Source organism: Mercenaria mercenaria, chromosome 16, assembly GCF_021730395.1.
Source record: "Mercenaria mercenaria strain notata chromosome 16, MADL_Memer_1, whole genome shotgun sequence".
NCBI lineage: Eukaryota > Metazoa > Mollusca > Bivalvia > Venerida > Veneridae > Mercenaria > Mercenaria mercenaria.
The window spans coordinates 47,066,274-47,090,121 of NC_069376.1; the positions used below are offsets into that span (position 1 = coordinate 47,066,274).

The following is a 23,848-nucleotide window of genomic DNA, read 5'->3' on the forward strand; positions in this document are numbered from 1 at the left end:
CACAATGCAGTGTACATGTAAAATGAATTGACCATCAATAACACATGGTTTATTTGACAATAGGTATTTTGTGAACACTTGTCTTTTTTTTAATCAATCTTTTAATTTTGACAGGTATTTAAAAAGGCCCTGGAGGGGGTTGGACAAAATGCATCAAATTTATCTGAAAAGATTCTTAAACTGTTCAAGATATATATAAAAAAGACTACACCTACACTATATCATATTTGCTTTATTTGTGTCATATTTTAGATTTATGAAAGGAAAAGGATAAAGTCAAAAGTGAAACAAAATAAACACAAAAGGCATAAAATTAGTAAAATGATGACATTAAATCCAAAGCCACATGCAAAAACAAAATGTATTACTTATTGTTAAAGATGTGGAAAAATTTCAGGGCAATTACATATTATTTTACAATTCTCAGAAGCTAAGAAAGATGATATTATGCACAGATAATTGAGTATTTGGGCCTCATTTCAGTATCTAATGAAGTGAAACATTCACCATTGATTGATGATATTAAATGATTGTGTGTTATTGACACCCAACAAAGAATTACAATTGTCTTAACTTATTGCCTTTAGGCAACTTCTTACTTAAAAGTCAATATGCCATAGAAAACATATCATTTACTTATTTTTTAAAAAGGTAAAAAAAGAAATCATGTATAATTTTCTTTGATAATTGTATGGGTCTTTTGAAAATCTTCACATCCTGAAAATTTTATAGGTCTTTTGAAAATCTTCACTTTCTGAAAATTGTATGGGTCTTTTGAAAATCTTCACTTTCTGAAATTTTTTAAGATACTTGTAGTTTTCTTAAAACCAATGATTTTATGTGTTATTTCTCCTTTAGATATACTTAAGTTGAATCTTGCATTGGTTAAACACATCTACAGAATGATAAAGGAGTATTTTTTCTTTATTTTGATTGCCATTTCTTGCTAAATTTACACAGAATAAGATTTTAGCTCTGTTTAAATAATAGTGAGAGCTGTTCTAGTTGTCCAGGTGTTAGCTTGGTTTACCCTTATCATGCTGGATATGATTTATTCTGCCTTTGCGACCAGTGTAGATCATATTCAGCCTGCACATCTGTGCAGTCTGATCATGATCTGCACTGTTTGCTATTCAGTCAGTATCTTTTTGGTAAGCACTTGGAAGATGGACAAGTTCATTATAGAAAATTAGAAGGGTAAGGGTTAAAGGTGTTGACTTAATGTAGTCAACAAACCTGCAAAAAATCATTACATGAGGTTACTCTTGATTGTATTTAATTCAAGCTTCAAATATGACCCTTTTTGAACTTAGAACTTTTGTTAATGTTCAGTATATAACTAACTGTCAATCTGTATCTCAGTAACAGTTATAGAATTGGCTTGAAACTTCAGTCATTAAAGGCACTCAGACCTCTAGATTTAGGCTAAAATGATTTTTCTTTAAAATTGAAGTTTGGTCATATTATGACATTAGAACAAGATTTTATGTTTCTATACAAACTTAAAAATGAAAAAAAAACAAAACAAAAAAAAACAACAACAACAAAAAAGAAATCATGCCCTAGTCGGGAATCGAACACAGGCCATCTTGGGAATAAAAGCTTAGTCACATTCTTGGCCAGTATGCACAGAGGATTACATACTTGACAACAGTTACTGTTAAATATAAAGCTTTACAATTAATGCTGTACTGTACCCCATTACAATTATTACAGGGTAGCTCTTCAGTTTTGAATGGAAAACATAGTAAAAACAATTAATTCTCCTGTGTTTCCATAACATGTAACTAAGTTTCAAAGCCTTTTTAAGAAAAAATAAGTAATAACATCCTGATATCTAAATTTCTTTCCTTTTTTTGTTGTCATAAGACCTGGAAGTCAGTGCCTTTAAATCTACTGAGATAAGCAAGTTAGATATCACTTGGTTGAATGTAATTAAAATTATGTTTGGAAATTCGTTTAAAGTTTTGCATGCAGCTCAATACCCCAGTCACACATACGGCACGGAAAGCTACGTCTAGCCACGGATAAAAACGTAGTAATCCGTATCGACCCGTATTGAAACGTACCTGAGACGTACCTTAATGTAGTAAGCCGTATCAGTTCGTACCAATTCGTACGGCTCAGGTACGGATCGATACGGGTTACTACGTTTCTATCCATAGCTCGACGTAGCTATTTTCGCCGTATGTGTGACTGTGGTATAAACATTATATCTGATGAAATAATTCATTTACATAAATCTTTCTGTGTTGTGGCCTTTACTCATTTTAGAAATTGTCAAAATTGTTCAGCAAGTCTTATAGACAGCTCTTGTTTTAGTTGGCGCTAGCATGATTTACCAGAATTATAGATCAACTTTATGCATCGAGGCGTGTCTGCACTTTTGGCTCATAACAATACTGCGGTAAATGCCGAGGATAGGGGATAAGTCACGCCTCACTAATTGTCGTTGAATTATAGTCACCTGCAAATGATATTATGAAATTGATGCAGAAATTCAAAATTACAAAAATGTAGAAATTGGATGTTTATTCCCTAATTTACTTATTGTGGATATATATCAAATGTGGTCACATTGATGCAGAAATTCAAAATTACAAAAATGTAGAAATTGGATGTTTATTCCCTAATTTACTTATTGTGGATATATATCAAATGTGGTCACATATTTATAAACTATTTTCCACCAGTTGTGGTTTAACTATTTAATGATGGAATTAGTCTTTTCTCATTGGATTTGCAATTGTCTATTTTCTGAAGATATTATGCTGAAAGGATTGCTATGTTTAATGATGCAAAAAAAAATGAAGTTGCCAAAAATGTAGCTGTGGCATCTTGAATAGAGGCCATGTAATATTATTAAACAAAACATGAAAATGCAATAAATTATAGATAGTTCTGTCATTGAACAAAGTGTTTTTTTCTTGGTTATTGACACTATTTAAGTCCCTGTGGCTTTTTACAAGTTATAATTGACAATTAGGAGAGTGCTAAAAAGTGACAAATTGGTGTTGGTGTGAATGACATCAGTGGCAGTTGAGTAATTGACAGTCGCATGATCTATAGTGACCCTCTAAACATTTTTTTGTGGTGATTTCAACATTTCACTGAAGAAACAGTTTATACCTTTATGGACAGAGAGTGTCCTTAGAATCTACACCATCATTAATTTCGTGTTGTGTTTGGAGATATATTTCCTGCCTATATTTGTTTGAAGCCCCCCCCCCCCCACCCCACCCACACACCACCCACACACACATACACACATACCTTAAAATTCTCCAGATGAGATTGCTAAGTATATGCTGTCCAGAGAGAATTTGATAGAAAAAAATAATAATTATACTGATAACAATTTTTAATCATCAGTGTTTCATGGCACATGATAATGATTTTTGTAGAGAAACAAAAGTCCCCTTTTCCTGGAAAATGCCACAAAAATGTTCACGGTTAGGGAACAATTGCCCCAGCAGGAAGAACTTGATTGTGGTAATTTGCCACATGGCAGTACTGTTGAATGTGGAAAAACCCATTGATCAAAATCTCTGTTGTGTTCTAAAACATAATTATGTACAGAAATATGAAGATGTCTGAATCAACTCTAGATAAAATTATTATTTGCAATAAAAAGTTATAACTTGTGTAAGGGTCATGAAAGTGGGACAACAAAGAAAGAAAAGATACAGCATCCAGAGTAGTACTCACAGAAAGAAATGGTGACCGCTCTGCATACTAGATTGTTATAACCAAATGAGCCACGCCATGTGAAAACCAACATAGTAAGTTTGTGACCACCATAGATCCAGAACAGCCTGCGCATCTGCGCAGTCTGGTCAGGATACATGCTGTGAGTTTTCAAAGCCTATTGCAATGAGAGAAACCATTAGCAAAAAGCATGGATCCTGACCAGACTGCCCGGATGCACAGGCTGGTCTGGATCCTTGTTGGTCACAAACGCACTATGTTGGTTTTCTCTTGGTGCGGCTCATTAATATGGTTTATTATTAGTACAATAACATGTTGGATATAATGTATATATCCTCTGTGTTATTGTGTTTAATTGCCAATTAATACATACATTATGTTATGGAATTGAAGTGCAGTTTTACTCATTAAGTGATCATTGCCTTACTGGTGCTCAAATAAGGAGATGCCCAAATTCACCACAACATACTGCTTTAGAGACAGGATTTCATATTATTGCGACCGTAAATTGTCCAGTCTCAATGCACATATTTTTTTACTCAGCTCTACCTGGTTAGATAAATTATGTTTTGACATATGGAGACTGATAGTTTGTTGTTTTTGTTTTCAGGTTTCTGGTGAAAAAGTTAGCAAGCTGAGTCTGGTAGATTTAGCCGGAAGTGAAAGAGCACAGAAGACCGGGGCGATGGGGGACCGATTACGTGAGGGGAGTAATATAAATAAGTAAGTGTTGAAAGACAAACATTTATGATATACCATATAGTGCTCATGGTAAAAAATGACTGTTAATCATTGAAGTCAATTTTGTCCTCCTACCTATCTTGGATATTCACAGGCACACACTTGCCATAGATATTCACAGACACATACCTGCTGTAGATACTCACTGACACGTATCTACTCTAGATATTCACAGACACATAACTACACTAGATATTCACAGACAATTCCCTATCTTGGATATTCACAGACAAATCCCTATCTTGGATATTCACAGACATATACCTATCCTGGACATTCATTGACACATACCTGTCCTGATGTGCATAAACATGCATGTCCTGGATATTCACTAACACATACCAATACTGTATATTCTGAGACACATACCTGTCCTGGATATTCTCTGACACATACCTATCTTGGATATTCACTGACACATACCTATCCTGAATATTTCCAGACACATACCTATCCTGGATATTTACTGACACATACCTATCCTGAATATTCCTAGACACATACCTATCCTGGATATTCACTGACATACCTATCCTGGATATTCACTGACATATACCTATCTTGGATATTCACTGACACCTACCTACCCTGGATATTCACTGACACCTACCTACCCTGGATATTCACTGACACATACCTATCCTGGATATTCACTGACACATACCTATCTTAGATATTCTCAGACACATACCTATCCTGGATATTCACTGACACATACATGTACCTATCTTGGATATTCTCAGACACATACCTATCCTGGATATTCACTGACACATGCCTACCTTGGATATTCACTGACACATACCTATCCTGGATATTCACTGACACATACCTATCCTGGATATTTTTAGACACATACCTATCCTGGATATTCACTGACACATACCTATCCTGGATATTCTATGACAGATACCTATCCTGGATATTCACTGACACATACCTATCTTGGATATTCTCAGACACATGCCTATCTTGGATATTCACTGACACATACCTATCCTGAACATTCCTAGACATATACCTATCCTGGATATTCACTGACACAGATCTATCCTGAATACACTGAGACATACCTATCCTGGATATTCACTGACATCACTGACACATACCTATCCTGGATATTCACACACATACCTATCCTTGATATTCACAGAACCATACCCACCTGGATATTCACTGACACAGACTTACGGTGGATATTCACTATTCACTGACACATGCCTATCCTGGATATCCACAGACACATACCTTTCCTTGATATTCTCAGACACATACCTATCCTAGATATTTTCAAACACATACCTATCTCAGATATTCACTGACACATACCTATCCTGGATGACTGAACCATACCTATCCTGGATATTCTCAGACACAGACCTATCCTTGATATTCACTGAACCATACCTGTCCTGAATATTCTCAGACACAGACCTATCCTTGATATTCACTGAACCATACCTGTCCTGAATATTCTCAGACACAGACCTATCCTGGATATTCACTGACATCACTGACACATACCTATCCTGGATATTCACACACATACCTATCCTTGATATTCACAGAACCATACCCACCTGGATATTCACTGACACAGACTTATTGTGGATATTCACTATTCACTGACATGCCTATCCTGGATATCCACAGACACATACCTTTCCTTGATATTCTCAGACACATACCTATCCTAGATATTTTCAAACACATACCTATCTCAGATATTCACTGACACATACATATCCTGGATGACTGAACCATACCTATCCTGGATATTCTCAGACACAGACCTATCCTTGATATTCACTGAACCATACCTGTCCTGAATATTCTCAGACACAGACCTATCCTTGATATTCACTAAACCATACCTATCCTTGATATTCTCAGACACAGACCTATTCTAGATATTGACTGACACTTACCTATCCTGGATTTTCACAGACATATAATACTGTTGTTGCTCAAAAAAAACTTTTGAGTTTTGAACATGATAAACATGGAAGGAGTGCAGTATACATGTGCTATTTGTAATTATTACTGGTCAAACGCTTGAAATTGATGATATTTGCATTGATCCAGTCTGTTGCACAAAGTCCAGATATCAAAGCTATGGCATGACTCCTGTCATATGAAAACTTAAAAGAAGGTGCCATAATTAATTAAATAAAGATAATTTTGTTAAAGTCTACACAGTTTTATAGTCTTTGATTTGAAAAAAAGAAAGTTTAGATTTGCAGAAAGTGTTCTAACATGCATATATATGTAATTTCTGTATCATTTCAGATCATTAACTACTTTAGGATTAGTAATATCTGCTTTAGCAGAGTCTGGTAAAAGTAAAAACAAATTTGTGCCATACAGAGATTCCGTGCTCACCTGGCTTTTAAAGGTAAGACTAGTATACAAATGGAAATATAGGTAAAACTGGGATTTTAACTTAGAATTTTCAGTTAAAGTTTTTGATAAAGTCAAATATCTCTGTTACTATCAAAGCTATTGACTTGAAACTTAAAACAGTTACCTACTATCAAAGTCTACATCAGAAGAAACAATCCCCATAACTCTGATTTAAATTTTAATGGATTTATGCCCCTTTTTAACTTAGAATTTCCGGTTAAAGTTTTTGGTAAAGTCAAATATCTCTGTTTCTATCAAAGCTTTTGACTTGAAACTTTAAATAGTTATCTACTATCCAAGTCTTCACCAGGAGAAACACTCCCGGTAACTCTGGTTTGAATTTTGATAGAGTTATGCCCCTTCTTGACTTAGAATTTTTTTGGTTAAAGTTTCTGATGAAGTCAGATATCTCTGTTACTATCAAAGCTATTGACTTGAAACTTACAATAGTTATTAACTATCAAAGTGTACACTTGGAGAAACAATCCCCATAACTTTGTTTGAATGTTGTCAGAGTTATGCCTGTTTTTAACTTAGAATGTTTGTTTAAAGTTTTATAAAGTTTATACTGGCAAAGCTCTAATTTTGAGTCAAGCACTGAGAAAAGTTGAGTGCACTGTCTTACGGACAGCTGTTGTTTTTGCTTAAATCGTGTCACAAAATACCAAATAAAAAAAGTGATTTTTAAAGAATTAAAGGATGCATATATTGGCTGAAAAAAAGAGCTTAGTGTTTCTACTTTAGCTTGGAAATTGTTTGAATTTAGGGGCATTTACAGCTAAAAAAGAAAAACAACTTTAAGCATTGTCTCTTTATAAACTGCTTGATGGGTGTTCACCAGAGTGGGTCTATGTAGCATCCTTGCATGGGTGTTCACCAGAGTTGGTCTATGTAGCATCCTTGTGTGGGTGTTCACCAGAGTGAGTCTATGTAGCATCTTTGTGTGGGTGTTCACCAGAGTGGGTCTATGTAGCATCTTTGCGTGGGTGTTCACCAGAGTGGGTCTATGTAGCATCCTTGCATGGGTGTTCACCAGAGTGGGTCTATGTAGCATCCTTGCATGGGTGTTCACCAGGGTGGGTCTATGTAGCATCCTTGCATGGGTGTTCACCAGAGTGGGTCTATGTAGCATCCTTGCATGGGTGTTCACCAGAGTAGGTCTATGTAGCATCCTTGCATGGGTGTTCACCAGAGTGGGTCTATGTAGCATCCTTGCATTGGTGTTCACCAGGGTGGGTCTATGTAGCATCCTTGCATGGGTGTTCACCAGGGTGGGTCTATGTAGCATCCTTGCATGGTTGTTCACCAGGGTGGGTCTATGTAGCATCCTTGCATGGGCATTTATCAAGTTTGTGCAAATGTTTTTTTTACTTAACTGCCACTCTTGCTTTGGTCACATCTGTATATTTAGGGGTGAATATTTTTTTCAAAATTACATTTCATGATAGTGTGTTATGACATATACTTAAGGTCAAGGTCAGGTGAACGACCTCATTGGGTCATTGTGTCTGTCTTGTTAATTTAAGTCTGACTGAAAAAAATCATGTTACAGTTGCCAAGAGCTTTAATGGAAGGAATACCAAACTATTGAATTACCTTTAAAGGTTAACAGAATTCTAAATATGCGTAATTGTTTGTACTGTTTTCACCAGTTACCACAAAATGCTATTTATTTTTGCCCAGCACCATTTTGTTCAATAAAATAATGTAATCTAGTAAAATTACATTGCTTCGACTTGCAGTAGAAATGACATTGGTGGAACATTAACGCTTTTGAGTGCAGGTCATGAAAATAACGTGAAAACTTGATAATTTGATTTTGTTGACAAAAAAAACTGCGAATATTGTACTAATGAAAAAGGTCAACAAGTGAAAGTGATCTTACCTTTATGTTTAAATACAATACTTACAAAAAACCAACTGTAGGTTGATTTTAACATGGAGATGCATCCACTGTTATAAGTATATAACATTATTGTACCCCCCGAAAACAAAGTTGTAAGTGGGGGAGTGTATACTGGTTTCAGGTTGTCTGTCTGTCTGTCTGTCTGTCTGTCCGTAGACACAATCTTGTGTGCACCATCTCTCCACATCCCCTTGACACAATTTAATGAAACTTCACACAAGTGATCAGTAACAACAGTAGTTGTGCATGGTGCATGTTAGGTTCTTTCAGAGAAAAAAATACAGAGTTACGGGACTTTGTGTTTTGTTACTATACTATAAACATAGACACAATCTTGTGTGCACCATCTCTCCTAATCCCCTTGACACAACTTAATGAAACCTCACACAAGTGATCAGTAACAACAGTAGTTGTGCATGGGGCATGTTAGGTTCTTTCAACAACAAAAATTGCAGAGTTATGGGACTTTGTTTCTTGTTAACATAATATGTACATACAGTCTGCATATGCAATCTTGTGCGCGCCTAATCTTCCGAACCCTTGCACACAATTTAATGAAACTTCACATAAGTGATCAGTACCAACTGTAGTTGTGCATGGTGCATGTTACTTTCTTTTAGATAAATTTTCTGCATAGTTATGGGACTTTGTTAGCTCACCTGTCACATAGTGACAAGGTGAGCTTTTGTGATCACGCAGCGTCCGTCGTCCGTGCGTCCGTACGTGCGTTCGTCCGTAAACTTTTGCTTGTGACCACTCTAGAGGTCACATTTTTTGTGGGATCTTTATGAAAGTTGGTCAGAATGTTCATCTTGATGATATCTAGGTCAAGTTTGAAACTGGGTCACGTGCCATCAAAAACTAGGTCAGTAGGTCTAAAAATAGAAAAACCTTGTGACCTCTCTAGAGGCCATATATTTCATAAGATCTTCATGAATGTTGGTCAGAACGTTCACCTTGATGATATCTAGGTCAAGTTCGAAACTGGGTCACATGGGGTCAAAAACTAGGTCAGTAGGTCTAAAAATAGAAAAACCTTGTGACCTCTCTAGAGGCCATATTTTTCATGAGATCTTCATGAATATTGGTCAGAATGTTCACCTTGATGATATCTAGGTCAAGTTCAAAACTGGGTCACGTGGGGTCAAAAACTAGGTCATTAGGTCTAAAAATAGAAAAACCTTGTGACCACTCTAGAGGCCATATTTCTCAATGGATCTTCATGAAAATTGGTCAAAATGTTCATCTTGATGATATCTAGGTCAAGTTTGAAACTGGGTCATGTGGGATATAAAACTAGGTCAGTAGATCTAAAAATAGAAAAACCTTGTGACTTCTCTAGAGGCCATATTTTTCATGAGATCTTCATGAATGTTGGTCAGAATGTTCACCTTGATGATATCTAGGTCAAGTTCGAAACTGGGTCATGTGGGGTCAAAAACTAGGTCAGTAGGTCTAAAAATAGAAAAACCTTGTGACCTCTCTAGAGGCCATATTTCTCAATAGATCTTCATGAAAATTGATCAGAATGTTCACCTTGATGATATCTAGGTCAAGTTTGAAACTGGGTCACGTGCAGGCAAAAACTAGGTCAGTAGGTCTAAAAATAGAAAAACCTTGTGACCTCTCTAGAGGCCATATTTTTCAATGGATCTTCATGAAAATTGGTCAGAATGTTTACCTTGATGATATCTAGGTCATATTCAAAACTGGGTCACGTGCAGTAAAAAACTAGGTCAGTAGGTCTAAAAATAGAAAAACCTTGTGACCTCTCTAGAGGCCATATTTTTCATGAGATCTTCATGAATATTGGTCAGAATGTTCACCTTGATGATATCTAGGTCAAATTCGAAACTGGGTCACGTGGGGTCAAAACGTAGATCAGTAGGTCATTAGGTCTGAAAATAGAAAAACCTTGTGACCTCTCTAGAGGCCATATTTCTCAATGGATCTTCATGAAAATTGGTGAGAATGTTCAGCTTGATGATATCTAGGGGAAGTTCGTAACTGGGTCATGTGCGGTCAAAAACTAGGTCAGTAGGTCGAAAAATAGAAAAATCTTGTGACCTGTCTAGAGGCCATATTTTTCACGAGATCTTCATGAAAATTGGTCAGAATGTTTACCTTGATGATATCTAGGTCATATTCAAAACTGGGTCACGTGCAGTAAAAAACTAGGTCAGTAGGTCTAAAAATAGAAAAACCTTGTGACCTCTCTAGAGGCCATATTTTTCATGAGATCTTCATGAATGTTGGTCAGAATGTTCACCTTGATGATATCTAGGTCAAATTCGAAACTGGGTCACGTGGGGTCAAAACGTAGATCAGTAGGTCATTAGGTCTGAAAATAGAAAAACCTTGTGACCTCTCTAGAGGCCATATTTCTCAATGGATCTTCATGAAAATTGGTGAGAATGTTCAGCTTGATGATATCTAGGGGAAGTTCGTAACTGGGTCATGTGCGGTCAAAAACTAGGTCAGTAGGTCGAAAAATAGAAAAATCTTGTGACCTCTCTAGAGGCCATATTTTTCACGAGATCTTCATGAAAATTGGTGAGAATGTTCACCTTGATGATATCTAGGTCAAGTTTAAAAGTGGGTCACGTGCCTTCAAAAACGAGGTCATTAGGTCAAATAATAGAAAAACCTTGTGACCTCTCTAGAGGCCATATTTTTGAATGGATCTTCATGAAAATTGGTCAGAATTTTTTATCTTGATGATATCTAGGTCACATGTGCTCAAAAACTAGGTCACTATGTCAAATAATAGAAATAACGACGTCATACTCAGTTCAGCACTGGGTCATGTGGGGATAGGTGAGCGATTCACGACCATCATGGTCCTCTTGTTTTTTGTTACTATACTGTATGCATACAGTCTGTATACATACAGTCTACATAATTATGCAATCTTGTGTGCATCAAATTGCAATGTACTGTGTCAGTGCATGCGGGGGGTACATTCATCACCTTTAGTGATAGCTCTAGTTTCATCTGTAGACATCATCTGAACGAAGCCTGCCTGCTTAGCTCAATAGGGAGAGCACAGATCTACTGATCACATGGTCATGAGTTTGACCCCCAGGCATGGCGTATGTTCTCTGTGACAATTTCATAAAAGACATGGTGTGTGAAATCATTTGTCCTCCATCTCTGATTCATGTGGAGAAGTTGGCAGTCACTTTCGGAGAACAGGTTTGTACTGGTACAAACTCCAGGAACACTGCTTAGGTTTACTGCCCACCATTACATAACTAACTGTTGAAGAACAGAGTAAGACCCAAAACAAACAAACAAACAAACAAACAAACAAACAAAATTATCTGAACAGGAAACTGTTTACATGTATCAGTTGAATAAAAACTAATGTTTCCATGGTGATGAAAAGCGTTTGATATTTTTGCAGCATATCTCTTTAACTGGTTTCTGCATATTTTATTTTTGTAATTTACAGGATAATTTAGGGGGTAACAGTAGAACTGTTATGGTTGCCACAATAAGTCCAGCTGCTGATAACTATGAAGAAACTCTGTCAACATTGAGGTATGCTGATAGGGCTAAGAGAATCGTGAACCACGCTGTCGTGAATGAAGATCCAAATGCTAGAATTATTCGTGAACTTAGAGAAGAGGTTGATCATTTACAGAAGGAACTTAAAGAAGCACAGGTTTGTTGGCTCTTAGTTTGCTAGAAAAATTATTGTTTAGTTCATTGTTTTTGTAAGAGGGTTTTCATTGGTTTATTTTTAGCTCACCTGTCACAAAGTGACAAGGTGAGCTTTTGTGATCGCGCGGTGTCCGTCGTCCGTCGTCCGTGCGTGCGTCCGTCCGTAAACTTTTGCTTGTGACCACTCTAGAGGTCACATTTTTCACGGGATCTTTATGAAAGTTGGTCAGAATGTTCATCTTGATGATATCTAGGTCAACTTTGAAACTGGGTCACGTGCCTTCAAAAACTAGGTCAGTAGGTCTAAAAATAGAAAAACCTTGTGACCTCTCTAGAGGCCATATATTTCACAAGATCTTCATGAAAATTGGTCAGAACGTTCATCTTGATGATATCTAGGTCAAGTTCAAAACTGGGTCACGTGCCGTCAAAAACTAGGTCAGTAGGTCAAATAATAGAAAAACCTTGTGACCCCTCTAAAGGCCATATTTTTCATGGGATCTGTATGAAAGTTGGTCTGAATGTTCATCTTGATGATATCTAGGTCAAGTTCGAAACTGGGTCACGTGCGGTCAAAAAATAGGTCAGTAGGTCTAAAAATAGAAAAACCTTGTGACCTCTCTAGAGGCCATATATTTCATGAAATCTTAATGAAAATTGGTCAGAACTTTCACCTTGATGATATCTAGGTCAAGTTCGAAAGTGGGTCACATGCCCTCAAAAACTAGGTCAGTAGGTCAAATAGTAGAAAAACCTTGTGACCTCTCTAGAGGCCATATTTTTCATGGGATCTGTATGAAAGTTGGTCTGAATGTTCATCTTGATGATATCTAGGTCAGTTTTGAAAGTTGGTCAAGTGCCATCAAAAACTAGGTCAGTAGGTCAAATAATAGAAAAACCTTGTGACCTCTCTAGAGGCCATATATTTCATGAAATCTTAATGAAAATTGGTCAGAACTTTCACCTTGATGATATCTAGGTCAAGTTCGAAAGTGGGTCACATGCCCTCAAAAACTAGGTCAGTAGGTCAAATAGTAGAAAAACCTTGTGACCTCTCTAAAGGCCATATTTTTCATGGGATCTGTATGAAAGTTGGTCTGAATGTTCATCTTGATGATATCTAGGTCAAGTTTGAAACAGGGTCATGTGCGGTCAAAAACTAGGTCAGTAGGTCTAAAAATAGAAAAACCTTGTGACCTCTCTAGAGGTCATACTTGTGAATGGATCTCCATAAAAATTGGCCAGAATGTTCACCTTGGTGATATCTAGGTCAGGTTTGAAACTGGGTCACGTGCCTTAAAAAACTAGGTCAGTAGGTCAAATAATAAAAAAAACCTTGTGACCTCTCTAGAGGCCATACTTTTCATGGGATCTGTATGAAAGTTGGTCTGAATGTTCACCTTGATGATATCTAGGTCAAGTTTGAAACTGGGTCAACTGCGGTCAAAAACTAGGTCAGTAGGTCTAAAATTAGAAAAATCTTTTGACCTCTCTAGAGGCCATATTTTTCAATGGATCTTCATGAAAATTGATCTGAATGTTCATCTTGATGATATCTAGGTCAGTTTCGAAACTGGGTCACATGCGGTCAAAAACTAGGCCAGTAGGTATAAAAATAGAAAAACCTTGTGACCTCTCGAGGCCATATTTTTCATGAGATCTTCATGAAAATTAGTGAGAATGTTCACCTTGATGATATCTAGATAAAATTCAAAACAGGGTCACGTACCTTCGAAAACTAGGTCAATAGGTCAAATAATAGAAAAACCTTGTGACCTGTCTAGAGACCATATTTTTCAATGGATCTTCTTGAAAATTGGTCAGAATTTTTATCTTGATAATATCCAGGTCAAGTTCAAAACTGTGTCACATGAGCTCAAAAACTAGGTCACTATGTCAAATAATAGAAAAAACGACTTCATACTCAAAACTGGGTCATGTGGGAAGAGGTGAGCGATTCAGGACCATCATGGTCCTCTTGTTGATATTTAATATAACAATTTAATGATAATAAATAATTTATTATCATACATGTGTGTCATTCTAGAGTATTTAGGTTTACACAACTTTAATGGACTGTCACTAAACTTGGTATGTAGCATCCGTCTGTTGGTTCTACTCAACTGTACATAAAGGGCCATCATAGTTTAAGATAAAGAATCTTTTAGACAATAATTATCTTCTCAAGAACTGCTTGATACAGCTTTACTTAAATTTATACTACATTCTTGGTTGGATTTATCTCAACTTTGTACAAATGTTCTGTTTTGACCAGATTTGAGACTGGTAAAAGGGTAAACATTTTTAAATAAAATAATTGAAACATAGGGAATCTACTTTCTAGAAGGACCAGGCTTAAGAAGTCAAATATTTAATTAAACATTGGCTAGTGGTCTTCTTCCTTATTTACTCCAAGTTTGATCTGGAAACAAAATTTGGTTTTATATCAGTTTCTCTTGACATAGTAAACCTTTTCCACAGTGGCACCTGGGATTAGTATAAACAGAAGTTACAAAAAAATTATTTATTTTGATAGAAAAGAGGTAAAACTACATCTATGTAAAATTTTATTAAAATCTACATTGTGGAACTTTTTCTGTCAAAAATGACATCAAAACTGATTTATCAATGGAAGCCTTTTATGAAAATTAACCAGAAGAGGAATATGAATGAATTTGGTATTACAAAAAATGAAGCACACAACCATATTTTTTCGTTGTTGGCTGAATTTCCTTCGAATTTAGTGATGCTTTCAATAAAATACAGTTAAATAAAATTCTTCATTGTAAAAGGATTGGATGTTCGTTTCAAATTTGCAGAACTACTTTAAGAATGTTAGTCTTATAAATTCTTGTGATAAAATGTTTATAATGCATGCAAGTAGTTTTCCATTACAGAGTATGAAAGCCCCAGACTTGAAAGAAAAGTTGGAAGAATCAGAAAAATTATTGAAAGAAATGAGGAAAACTTGGGAAGAAAAACTAGCAGAAACTGAGAAAATTCAAGTGGTATGTCTGTTTTTGTTTTGCCAAATTAGTTTCAGTCCCCAGGGGTTTGAATCTTGCAGGGAGAGTAATTGAAATGCATGCTGTATAATCCCCATGCTGAGATGTGGGTACAAGTTTGTATTCCAGGAACCAGTCATTGAGTGTGGTTTACATAACTTGAAAGACCATTCTTTGCAGATGATGCAAGATATATTTGAAGTAAGCTATTTAAAAAAAGAAAGAAAAAAAAAGAAGACATGAAAATTTTATTCAGTTTAAAGTTATTGGTCTGGCCTGCTAGAGTGTATATGATCCAGTTTTATTTTTGAATTTCACAATTTTAGCATAAGTTATCTTCATTTAGAGAGTTGTACCTGAATGCAGGTAAGTAAAGAATTTCTCACAAATTTGTTGAATGGTATAGTTTTCATAGGCTCACTGATACATGCATACAAAATATTGTTTTGAAAATCACTTACATTTTGCCGAATTTTACATATTTTTCTGATTTTGCTACTATTTTGTCAAGTGAGATAAATACAACAAAAATCACAAAAAGTACTATATTTAGTATCTGATAAGTATAAAAGAATGGTGTATTCATTTTGTTTTCTCTGATATTTTTTGTGTGTAGTTTTATTTTATACCATTTTTTGTGATAGGAAAGACATAAAGCATTAGAAGAGATGGGGGTATCCGTGGAAACATCGGGAATTAAAGTCCAGCATAGTAGATACTTTCTTGTCAACCTTAACGCTGATCCATCACTTAATGAACTGCTCGTCTATTACTTAAAGGTAAGTTTCAGTGTGAATTACTGATAGAGATATTGTCGCCTTAATTCCAGAGTGAAGAAATTCCATTTTTGACAAAATTTAGATTTCAGTGTCATCAGGTATGTCTCTATGACTTCTGTATGATGGTGAATTTGTGGCATTGTAGAACTGACATAAACAGGCTAAATTTTAGCTCAAGAGGCTGTAAGCATTTACACTGTCTCAGATCTTAAACCTACTACCAAAAAGCTAGTTACAGCATTGCAGAAATAAGGCGATGATATACTGTAAAATTTATTAATATAGTGGGTAAGAATTATTTGGCTTTGGCTTAAACAGTTGTTTCCTGGGATCTTAAATTGGAACATAAAATGAATGGAAATTTTGCTTGTTTGTCTGGATTTATTTATGTAGATAATCAACAAAAATCAGTTCCCTCAAATATTCATGATTTTATGGTATGGTTATGTGTTGTGCACAGGATTTCTTTTTGCCCCGAAAATGGATATTTCATTGGGACCTGAAATAATTGGTAATTAAACATTTCAATACAAAAATAATTGGGAATTCTATTTGTACATTTGAACTTGATTTCGTGAGTTTGCATAGACTTTAAATTCATGAAAATTTGTCCCCATTGATGAATATATAATGAAAACATAAACTTTCGAAGGGTTTGAGAGTTCTTCATAACCTTCTCTTGTGTTACAATTTGAAATATTGACATTATTGATACACTTTAGGTGTACATGCCTGAACTTGCCTCTTAATACACTTGCAAAACTTTTTTTTTAAGTTTAAAACCAGCATGTGACAAGAATTAATGTTATTGCTCAATTTTAGCAGAAACATAATCATTGTTTCTGGAGTATAAACACCTTACCATTTTGAAGTTTTAACTTTTCCGAAGTAACAGAAGTTGAGATTTTTTAGGTCTGCAGAAATCAGATCATTTTAATCTCAGCTATTCGAAGAGTAAGGAAAATTATTGTACTCACCTTGGCATTTGTGTCGATGACGTGGTTACTGTTGCAGTCAGGTTAAAGTTTTATGGCAAGCTTTTCAGTTTCATTGTATCTTGTTAATGACTGCTTTTATTGTCACCAAGCTTCACATAAGAGTTGGTCTTGGTAAGGGACAGAGATCAGATATCCTTAATGTAAAGGTCATTTGGGTCAGATATTTGTAATAGTGCTGGTTAATTTTCAGTAGCAAACTTCTCAACTTGCTGTGTATTCTTAGATACTGTCCTTATTATGCTCAAATTTCACACAAGGATTGGTGTTGGTAAGGGGCAGAGATCTTTTTGTTTAGCTCAAGTACCTCAAAGGTCGCTAGGTCAGATTATTTAATGGTATTGTTAAAGTTTTATGGCGCACTTCCCGGTTTGACTTTAACTCATAATGTTTTTAGTACTGGTATTCCCTAACTTGTTATCACTATCCCAACTTCCTCTACCCACCCATTACACCCCCCTCCTCAAAATGTTTCTTTAACATTTCCCACACTGACATATATTGCTTTTTAGATTCCCTCATTCCCTCACACCTACCGTCTCTTATTACATCCTAGCTCAAAAAAGTTTTTTTTACACTTTTTCAACCATTGCATTTTATTCAATCTTTAAAAAATTAATAATAGTTTGGTAAACATTTTCAAATAGTCAAGAACCAGCTCTTGCTTTCTAAGAAGTATCTGGTAAATGTTGGCTCAGTGATGTCAAAATTATGGAAATATTTATGTAGGAAATTACCGAAAGACTTCAATGAAGCTCCCAGCTCTGACTTATAAGACAGAAAGGTTGATCGACTACAGTTGATACCTTTGAGTAAACATCCAGTGAAAGCAATTTATGAAATCAGATTTAACTACGAAGAGAAAAGACAACTCTCCTGAGATGATATATGTAAATGTTTTGAGTTATTTCCCTTCGATAAATCAGCACAGTTACTAATACTAGGCATTGTCCATCCATTCATTATTCAATCTGAAAATGACAGCTTTCATATGACAAATTCTGTATCCTTCAGTGTGTCATTATCAGTTAAGTCTGATTAAACCACAAATTTGTTGTGTAATGTATCAATAGCTCTAGTGAAACTTAAGCTTGTTCTGTGTTTTAGTTGACTGCCTCGGTTACAGTAAATTAAAGCAAACCATCAATTAAGTATGGTCCTATAGATTGACTGAAACATTTGTAAAACACCTTTTCCTTGTTCACACAATCACCTTAGTCTGTGTTCAGACCCAGTCTTTTGTTCACATGAGATAACTTCTGAAGCTGTTGAAATTTTGTACAATTATGTCCCTTTTCTTCTCAAAACTCTGGATAGATAATCAGAGCCAAGAAAGATTGGCCAGAATATATAAGAGAAATGATTATAAAAAAAATCAAAAAGATTATCTAGTCGTTAGCCAGACTAGCCATAACCTCTGAGTACCTAAATAAAAAGCAACTTTTTCAGGTCAATATATTTATCAGTTATCTCCCTTAGATATTCAGTAAGTCTGAGATAATGATTTGCAGGAAAGATGGGATTTTTTTTTTCATGCCATTTTTGTTTAGCAGATTTTTTTATGACGGCCAATCTTGTCTGGTGTAAAAGGAAAAAAAGATCGGCCTATTAAAGGCGATGTGTTTCCGTGGAAGAAATCTCCAGAAACATAATCCCCAGGGATTGTCCATACATTTGCTCGGACAAATCAATATTCTCTGGACACTTATCTAGAATATATTTGTTACTTCTCTCATAAAATTCTTTAAGATGTGAATACAGTTCTATATATGTTTTTGGTTAATTTTTTCCTCATAGAATTGCTTGGTGAGAAAGATTGCACATTCTTCAGTTTGTCCGTAGACATTGCATTTTTAAATCCGTTACTTATATGCTAAGGGTAGATATTGCAAGTAACTGGTTGGGTACTAGTGTTTGTTACGGTATCAGATAAGTAATCAAGTTATTAGAATGATATATTTAGCTTGTTCGTTGAATCTAACCTTTATTGACATGGCAGTCACTTGCAACAGCAAATCTGACCACTGAAGCGATAAGTCTCATAGTTAAGGTCATGTTGCAGTTTTACAGCAATAGCTATAGCAGTTGAGAGAAACTTGGTTTCCCTCTCGGGGCATTATGTGGAGCATATGTATGTGTCTTGGCAGAAATTACTGACTTTTTGCATTCTATGAAGATGACTTTTTCACATGTTGATCCAAGATGAACCCTTATCCACAAATATGAGAGGCATTTTTTTCAGAGGACTGAGCCATTGAGTCCCAAGACTAATAGGCAGACCTATAAACAGGCTATAAGATGGTACATGTACATGATATATTATATACAAACACTGGCTCAGGAATGTTACGACCCTTTCCGTACAAAATTAGAGAAGTTCCCGGTATAAATTATTACACCCATTGCCAGGAATAGAAACTGCATCACCATGGTGGTATTTCAAAACCAGAAGAACAAGTTGTTTTTAGACCTCTCTTTTGGGCTATAAACTAGTTGTTATTTGCCAATAAACTGGTATTGACTGGTTAGTATGCAATTACTCTGTATTTAACTTCACATTTGTCTGTATCAAATAGCGGTAGCGGATCTATCGCAGTCATTTATGTTCATGTTTTATTGTTCGCTGTCTCGTTCTGTCCTGTTTTCAGCCATGTTTTCTTCAACAGTACAATTATTTATGTAAATATATACCCATCCATCAGGCAGCTTATTTCCCTCATCTAGAAACATATTCATTAAAAAAAAATGGCAGAGAGCTTTTCTTATTCTCCGACACTCCTTTTTCCTTCGTTTTGTGGTGTTCATTAATCTTGCTTAAGTTTCTCAAGTAATTTGCATATTTTGCTCATGTAAGAGTCATTAATGTAAATGAAATGCTTCTTTAATTACTTCTGGTATTGCTTAGCACTTTATCAATGAAAGGTCTGATCTAGCAGATATCTATCGTGAGTATTCTCTTTGAAATTATGTGAGTTAAGACTGAAAATGTTCATTTACATACAGTCAGATGGAAAAGAAATAACTAATATTGAGCTGAACACAAAGAATTGAAAATCGTTAACTGATAATTGCAAAACACACGTAAAATGTTGACTTTGGTTTTAATATCAAAAATATAGGTAACTATTGTATTTGTGTTCTGTACTTAAAAAAAGATACTCTGCTAAACAAATTGTATGTCAGTTTTTAAAGAACGCTGCTCTTACCAGACACAATTTTCAGCATATTTTGAAGAAATTTTGAAATTTTGTTCAAGAACTTAAATTGACATATTTTGACGTTCTATCATTTTCTCCTATTTTTAACATAATTATGAAATTTTGATTGATGTGTTACAAAAAAGTTGTTTTAGTTTGATTACAGAAGGACTTACTTGCTAACAGCCTTAGGAACTCATTCTGACTGGGAATAGCTGTCTGAAATATTGAAAGTTTTAAACTGATTACTGCTATAGAGTTGTGAAAATGTTTGGCCAGATTGATAGACTGTTTGGGGTTCTTAATTAGGATATGCATTGCCTTTGACAGACGCTATAATTACCATGTTGCACAAGAATGCTGACTTTGTCTGAAGTATTTTGGTAAGTGTTTATTACTTTCAACAGAATAAGGTAAAATAGATTGAACCTGCATGTTGACTTCTTGCAGGCAATATTTAAAGACTCTGTGAGGTTTCTTAGCTACATTTCTATAAAAAGGGCCAATTAGAAGTACATTCAAACTTTTGTTTATGGGGAATGGTTGTTTAGCGGTTAAGGCGGCGGCCGTTCTGAGCCCCGGATTTGTGAGCTTAAGGTATAGGACCCGTAATGACAGTAGGCAAAATACCTCATACCTGTATGTGACTTTCGCATTCTCAGGTTTTTACAGAAGGTCATATGTGTGTTGAACTACATCCGAAGAATGCTGAACTGCCTCAATTACGATAGTACGTAATCACACGGAGACTGCCAAGTGTTGTTACGGTATTCTATCTTAAATAAATCAGTATAAACTAAACCTGTATTAAGCAGCCAGCCAAGGGAGCAACATAATCTGGCTGCTTAAGACAAGTTGAAATTAAAACAAAATGTCAGATTTGGTAGTTAGTTGACTGGCTGTTCAAGATAGATGGCTGCTTAATAGACGTGACCACAAAAGCAGGTTTAACTGTGTAGGGGTATGTGACAAACCACCAGTCAGTCTTATTGTTATTATATTGTATACATTGGAATTTCTACTTTTTTTTGCAGAAGAATCTTTATTGTCTCTGTTGCATTTATACCGTGTTCACACTAGCAGAACGGTTTTATTTTTATTAGGCACTAATTGGCTATAATTGGTATTTGACATTCAAAACCCATCAAAATATAATCTAGTTTGCATCCACACTAGGCAAAGAAATGTGGTTTAAATGTATACATGCAATGTTGGAAGTTAACAAATATCTTGCAATAAGCAAAAAGGTTACAAAGAATTGAGACTAACAGAAACAAGAAGGGGTCATCAATATTTAAACTTCTGTGTTCATCTAAGAATTTCTGTTCATTCCATCTATTGTCCATTTTGAGCATCAGCATGACTCCATATCGCAATTTAATGTTTTTGTTTCAACAAGAGTCCAATTACTTTTGCCAGCCACAGCATCAATTGTTTGATACAAAAGAGAAACACATGGTATTCTTCCTCCAAAAGGTAAGATCTGTAGATTTGGGATTGTAAAACCAGTTATAACTCACATTTGCGTTCACATTTGTAAAATAATGTAGCATTACTTTTTAATGTAGTATTAAAACCACCTCCCGAGGTAGTTTTAATGCTACATTACAGTCACCACTTGACCTTTGCAAAATTCACGTTTAACACCACATATAGTGTGGACGCAAACGAGTTTAAAAAATAAACCCAAGTTAATGTAGGATTAAAAACGTAGTCTGAACATGGTATTATATAGCCTCAATTCTTTGTAACCTTTTTTAGCTCGACTAATCGAAGAATAGTCTAGCTATTCTACTCACCCTGGCGTCGGCGTCCGCGTCACACCTTGGTTAAGTTTTTGCATGCAAGTACATACAGCCATCAATTAAAGGCATATAGCTTTGAAACTTATTTTTTCTTTTTCTAGGTCAATTACCAACCTCTCTGGGTCAAGTCCCATAACTCTGACATGTATTTTGAGCAAATTATGCCCCCTTTTGAACTTAGAAAATTTTGGTTAAAGTTTTACATGCAAGTTACTATCTCCAAAACTAATGCAGATATTGAATTGAAACTTCACATGTGTCTTCGGGGTTATAAAACTAGTTGATAGTACTAAGTCCCATAACTCTGACCTTCATTTTGGCCAAATTATGCCCCCTTTTGGACTTAGAAAATTTTGGTTAAAGTTTTGCGTGCAAGTACATACAGCTATTTCTAAAAGGCATATAGATTTGAAACTTATTTTTTCTTTTTCTAGGTCAATTACCAACCTCTCTGGGTCAAGTCCCATAACTTTGACATGTATTTTGAGCAAATTATGCCCCCTTTTGGACTTAGAAAATTCTGGTTAAAGTTTTACATGCAAGTTACTATCTCCAAAACTAATGCAGATATTGAATTGAAACTTCACATGTGTCTTCGGGGTTATAAAACTAGTTGATAGCAGCAAGTCCCATAACTCTGACCTTCATTTTGGCCGAATTATGCCCCCTTTTGGACTTAGCAAATTCTGGTTAAAGTTTTGCGTGCAAGTACATACAGCTATTACTAAAAGGCATATAAATTTGAAACTTATTTTTTCTTTTTCTAGGTCAATTACCAACCTCTCTGGGTCAAGTCCCATAACTCTGACATGTATTTTGAGCAAATTATTCCCCTTTTTGGACTTTGAAAATCCTGGTTAAAGTTTTGCGTGCAAGTACATACAGCTATTACTAAAAGGCATATAGATTTGAAAGTTATTTTTCCTTTTTCTAGATCAATTACCAACCTCACTGGGTCAAGTCCCATAACTCTGGCATGTATTTTGGGCAAATTATGCCCCCTTTTGGACTTAGAAAATTCTGGTTAAAGTTTTACATGCAAGTTTCTATTTCCAAAACTAATGCAGATATTGAATTGAAACTTCACATGTGTCTTCGGGGTTATAAAACTAGTTGATAGCAGCAAGTCCCATAACTGATATGCATTTTGGTCAAATTATGTCCCCTTTTGAACTTAAAACTCTTTTGATATTTAACTTTTTTGGGTAATATTTTCCTGCTTCTGGGACAATATTTCGAATAGTTGAGCTTGGCTGTCTTACGGACAGCTCTTGTTGCTTATTGCAAGATATTTGTTAACTTCCAACATTGCATGTATATATTTAAACCACATTTCTTTGCCTAGTGTGGACGCAAACTAGATTATATTTTGATGGGTTTTGAATGTCAAATACCAATTATAGCCAATTAGTGCCTAATAAAAATAAAACGGTTCTGCTAGTGTGAACACGGTATAATTAGAGTCCAGTCTCAGAATGCTGCATTTCCAATTTTGAATTTGTGTTCAGAAACAACCAGTCAGATGTTGGGGAATTGAGACTGGTCTCCAACGTTAATTTTATAACATTGGACCCAGATAAGATGGACAGACACTCATAAAAGTCTGAAAAGATGTGTTAACAAATTGATTCGCAGACATGTTA

General features: G+C 35.4%; 1 protein-coding gene across 1 annotated transcript in view; it reads left to right on the top strand.

Annotated features, from left to right (window-relative positions):
• The window catches only part of LOC123543332 (kinesin-like protein KIF13B), a 253,779-nt gene that overhangs the window by 113,132 nt on the left and 116,799 nt on the right, over positions 1-23,848 (top strand). Inside the window, exons 8-12 of the mRNA XM_053525922.1 lie at positions 4,319-4,431; positions 6,739-6,844; positions 12,213-12,425; positions 15,322-15,432; positions 16,074-16,208. Of these exons, the coding sequence (XP_053381897.1) occupies positions 4,319-4,431; positions 6,739-6,844; positions 12,213-12,425; positions 15,322-15,432; positions 16,074-16,208 (678 nt within the window). The remainder of the gene's footprint in view (positions 1-4,318; positions 4,432-6,738; positions 6,845-12,212; positions 12,426-15,321; positions 15,433-16,073; positions 16,209-23,848) is intronic.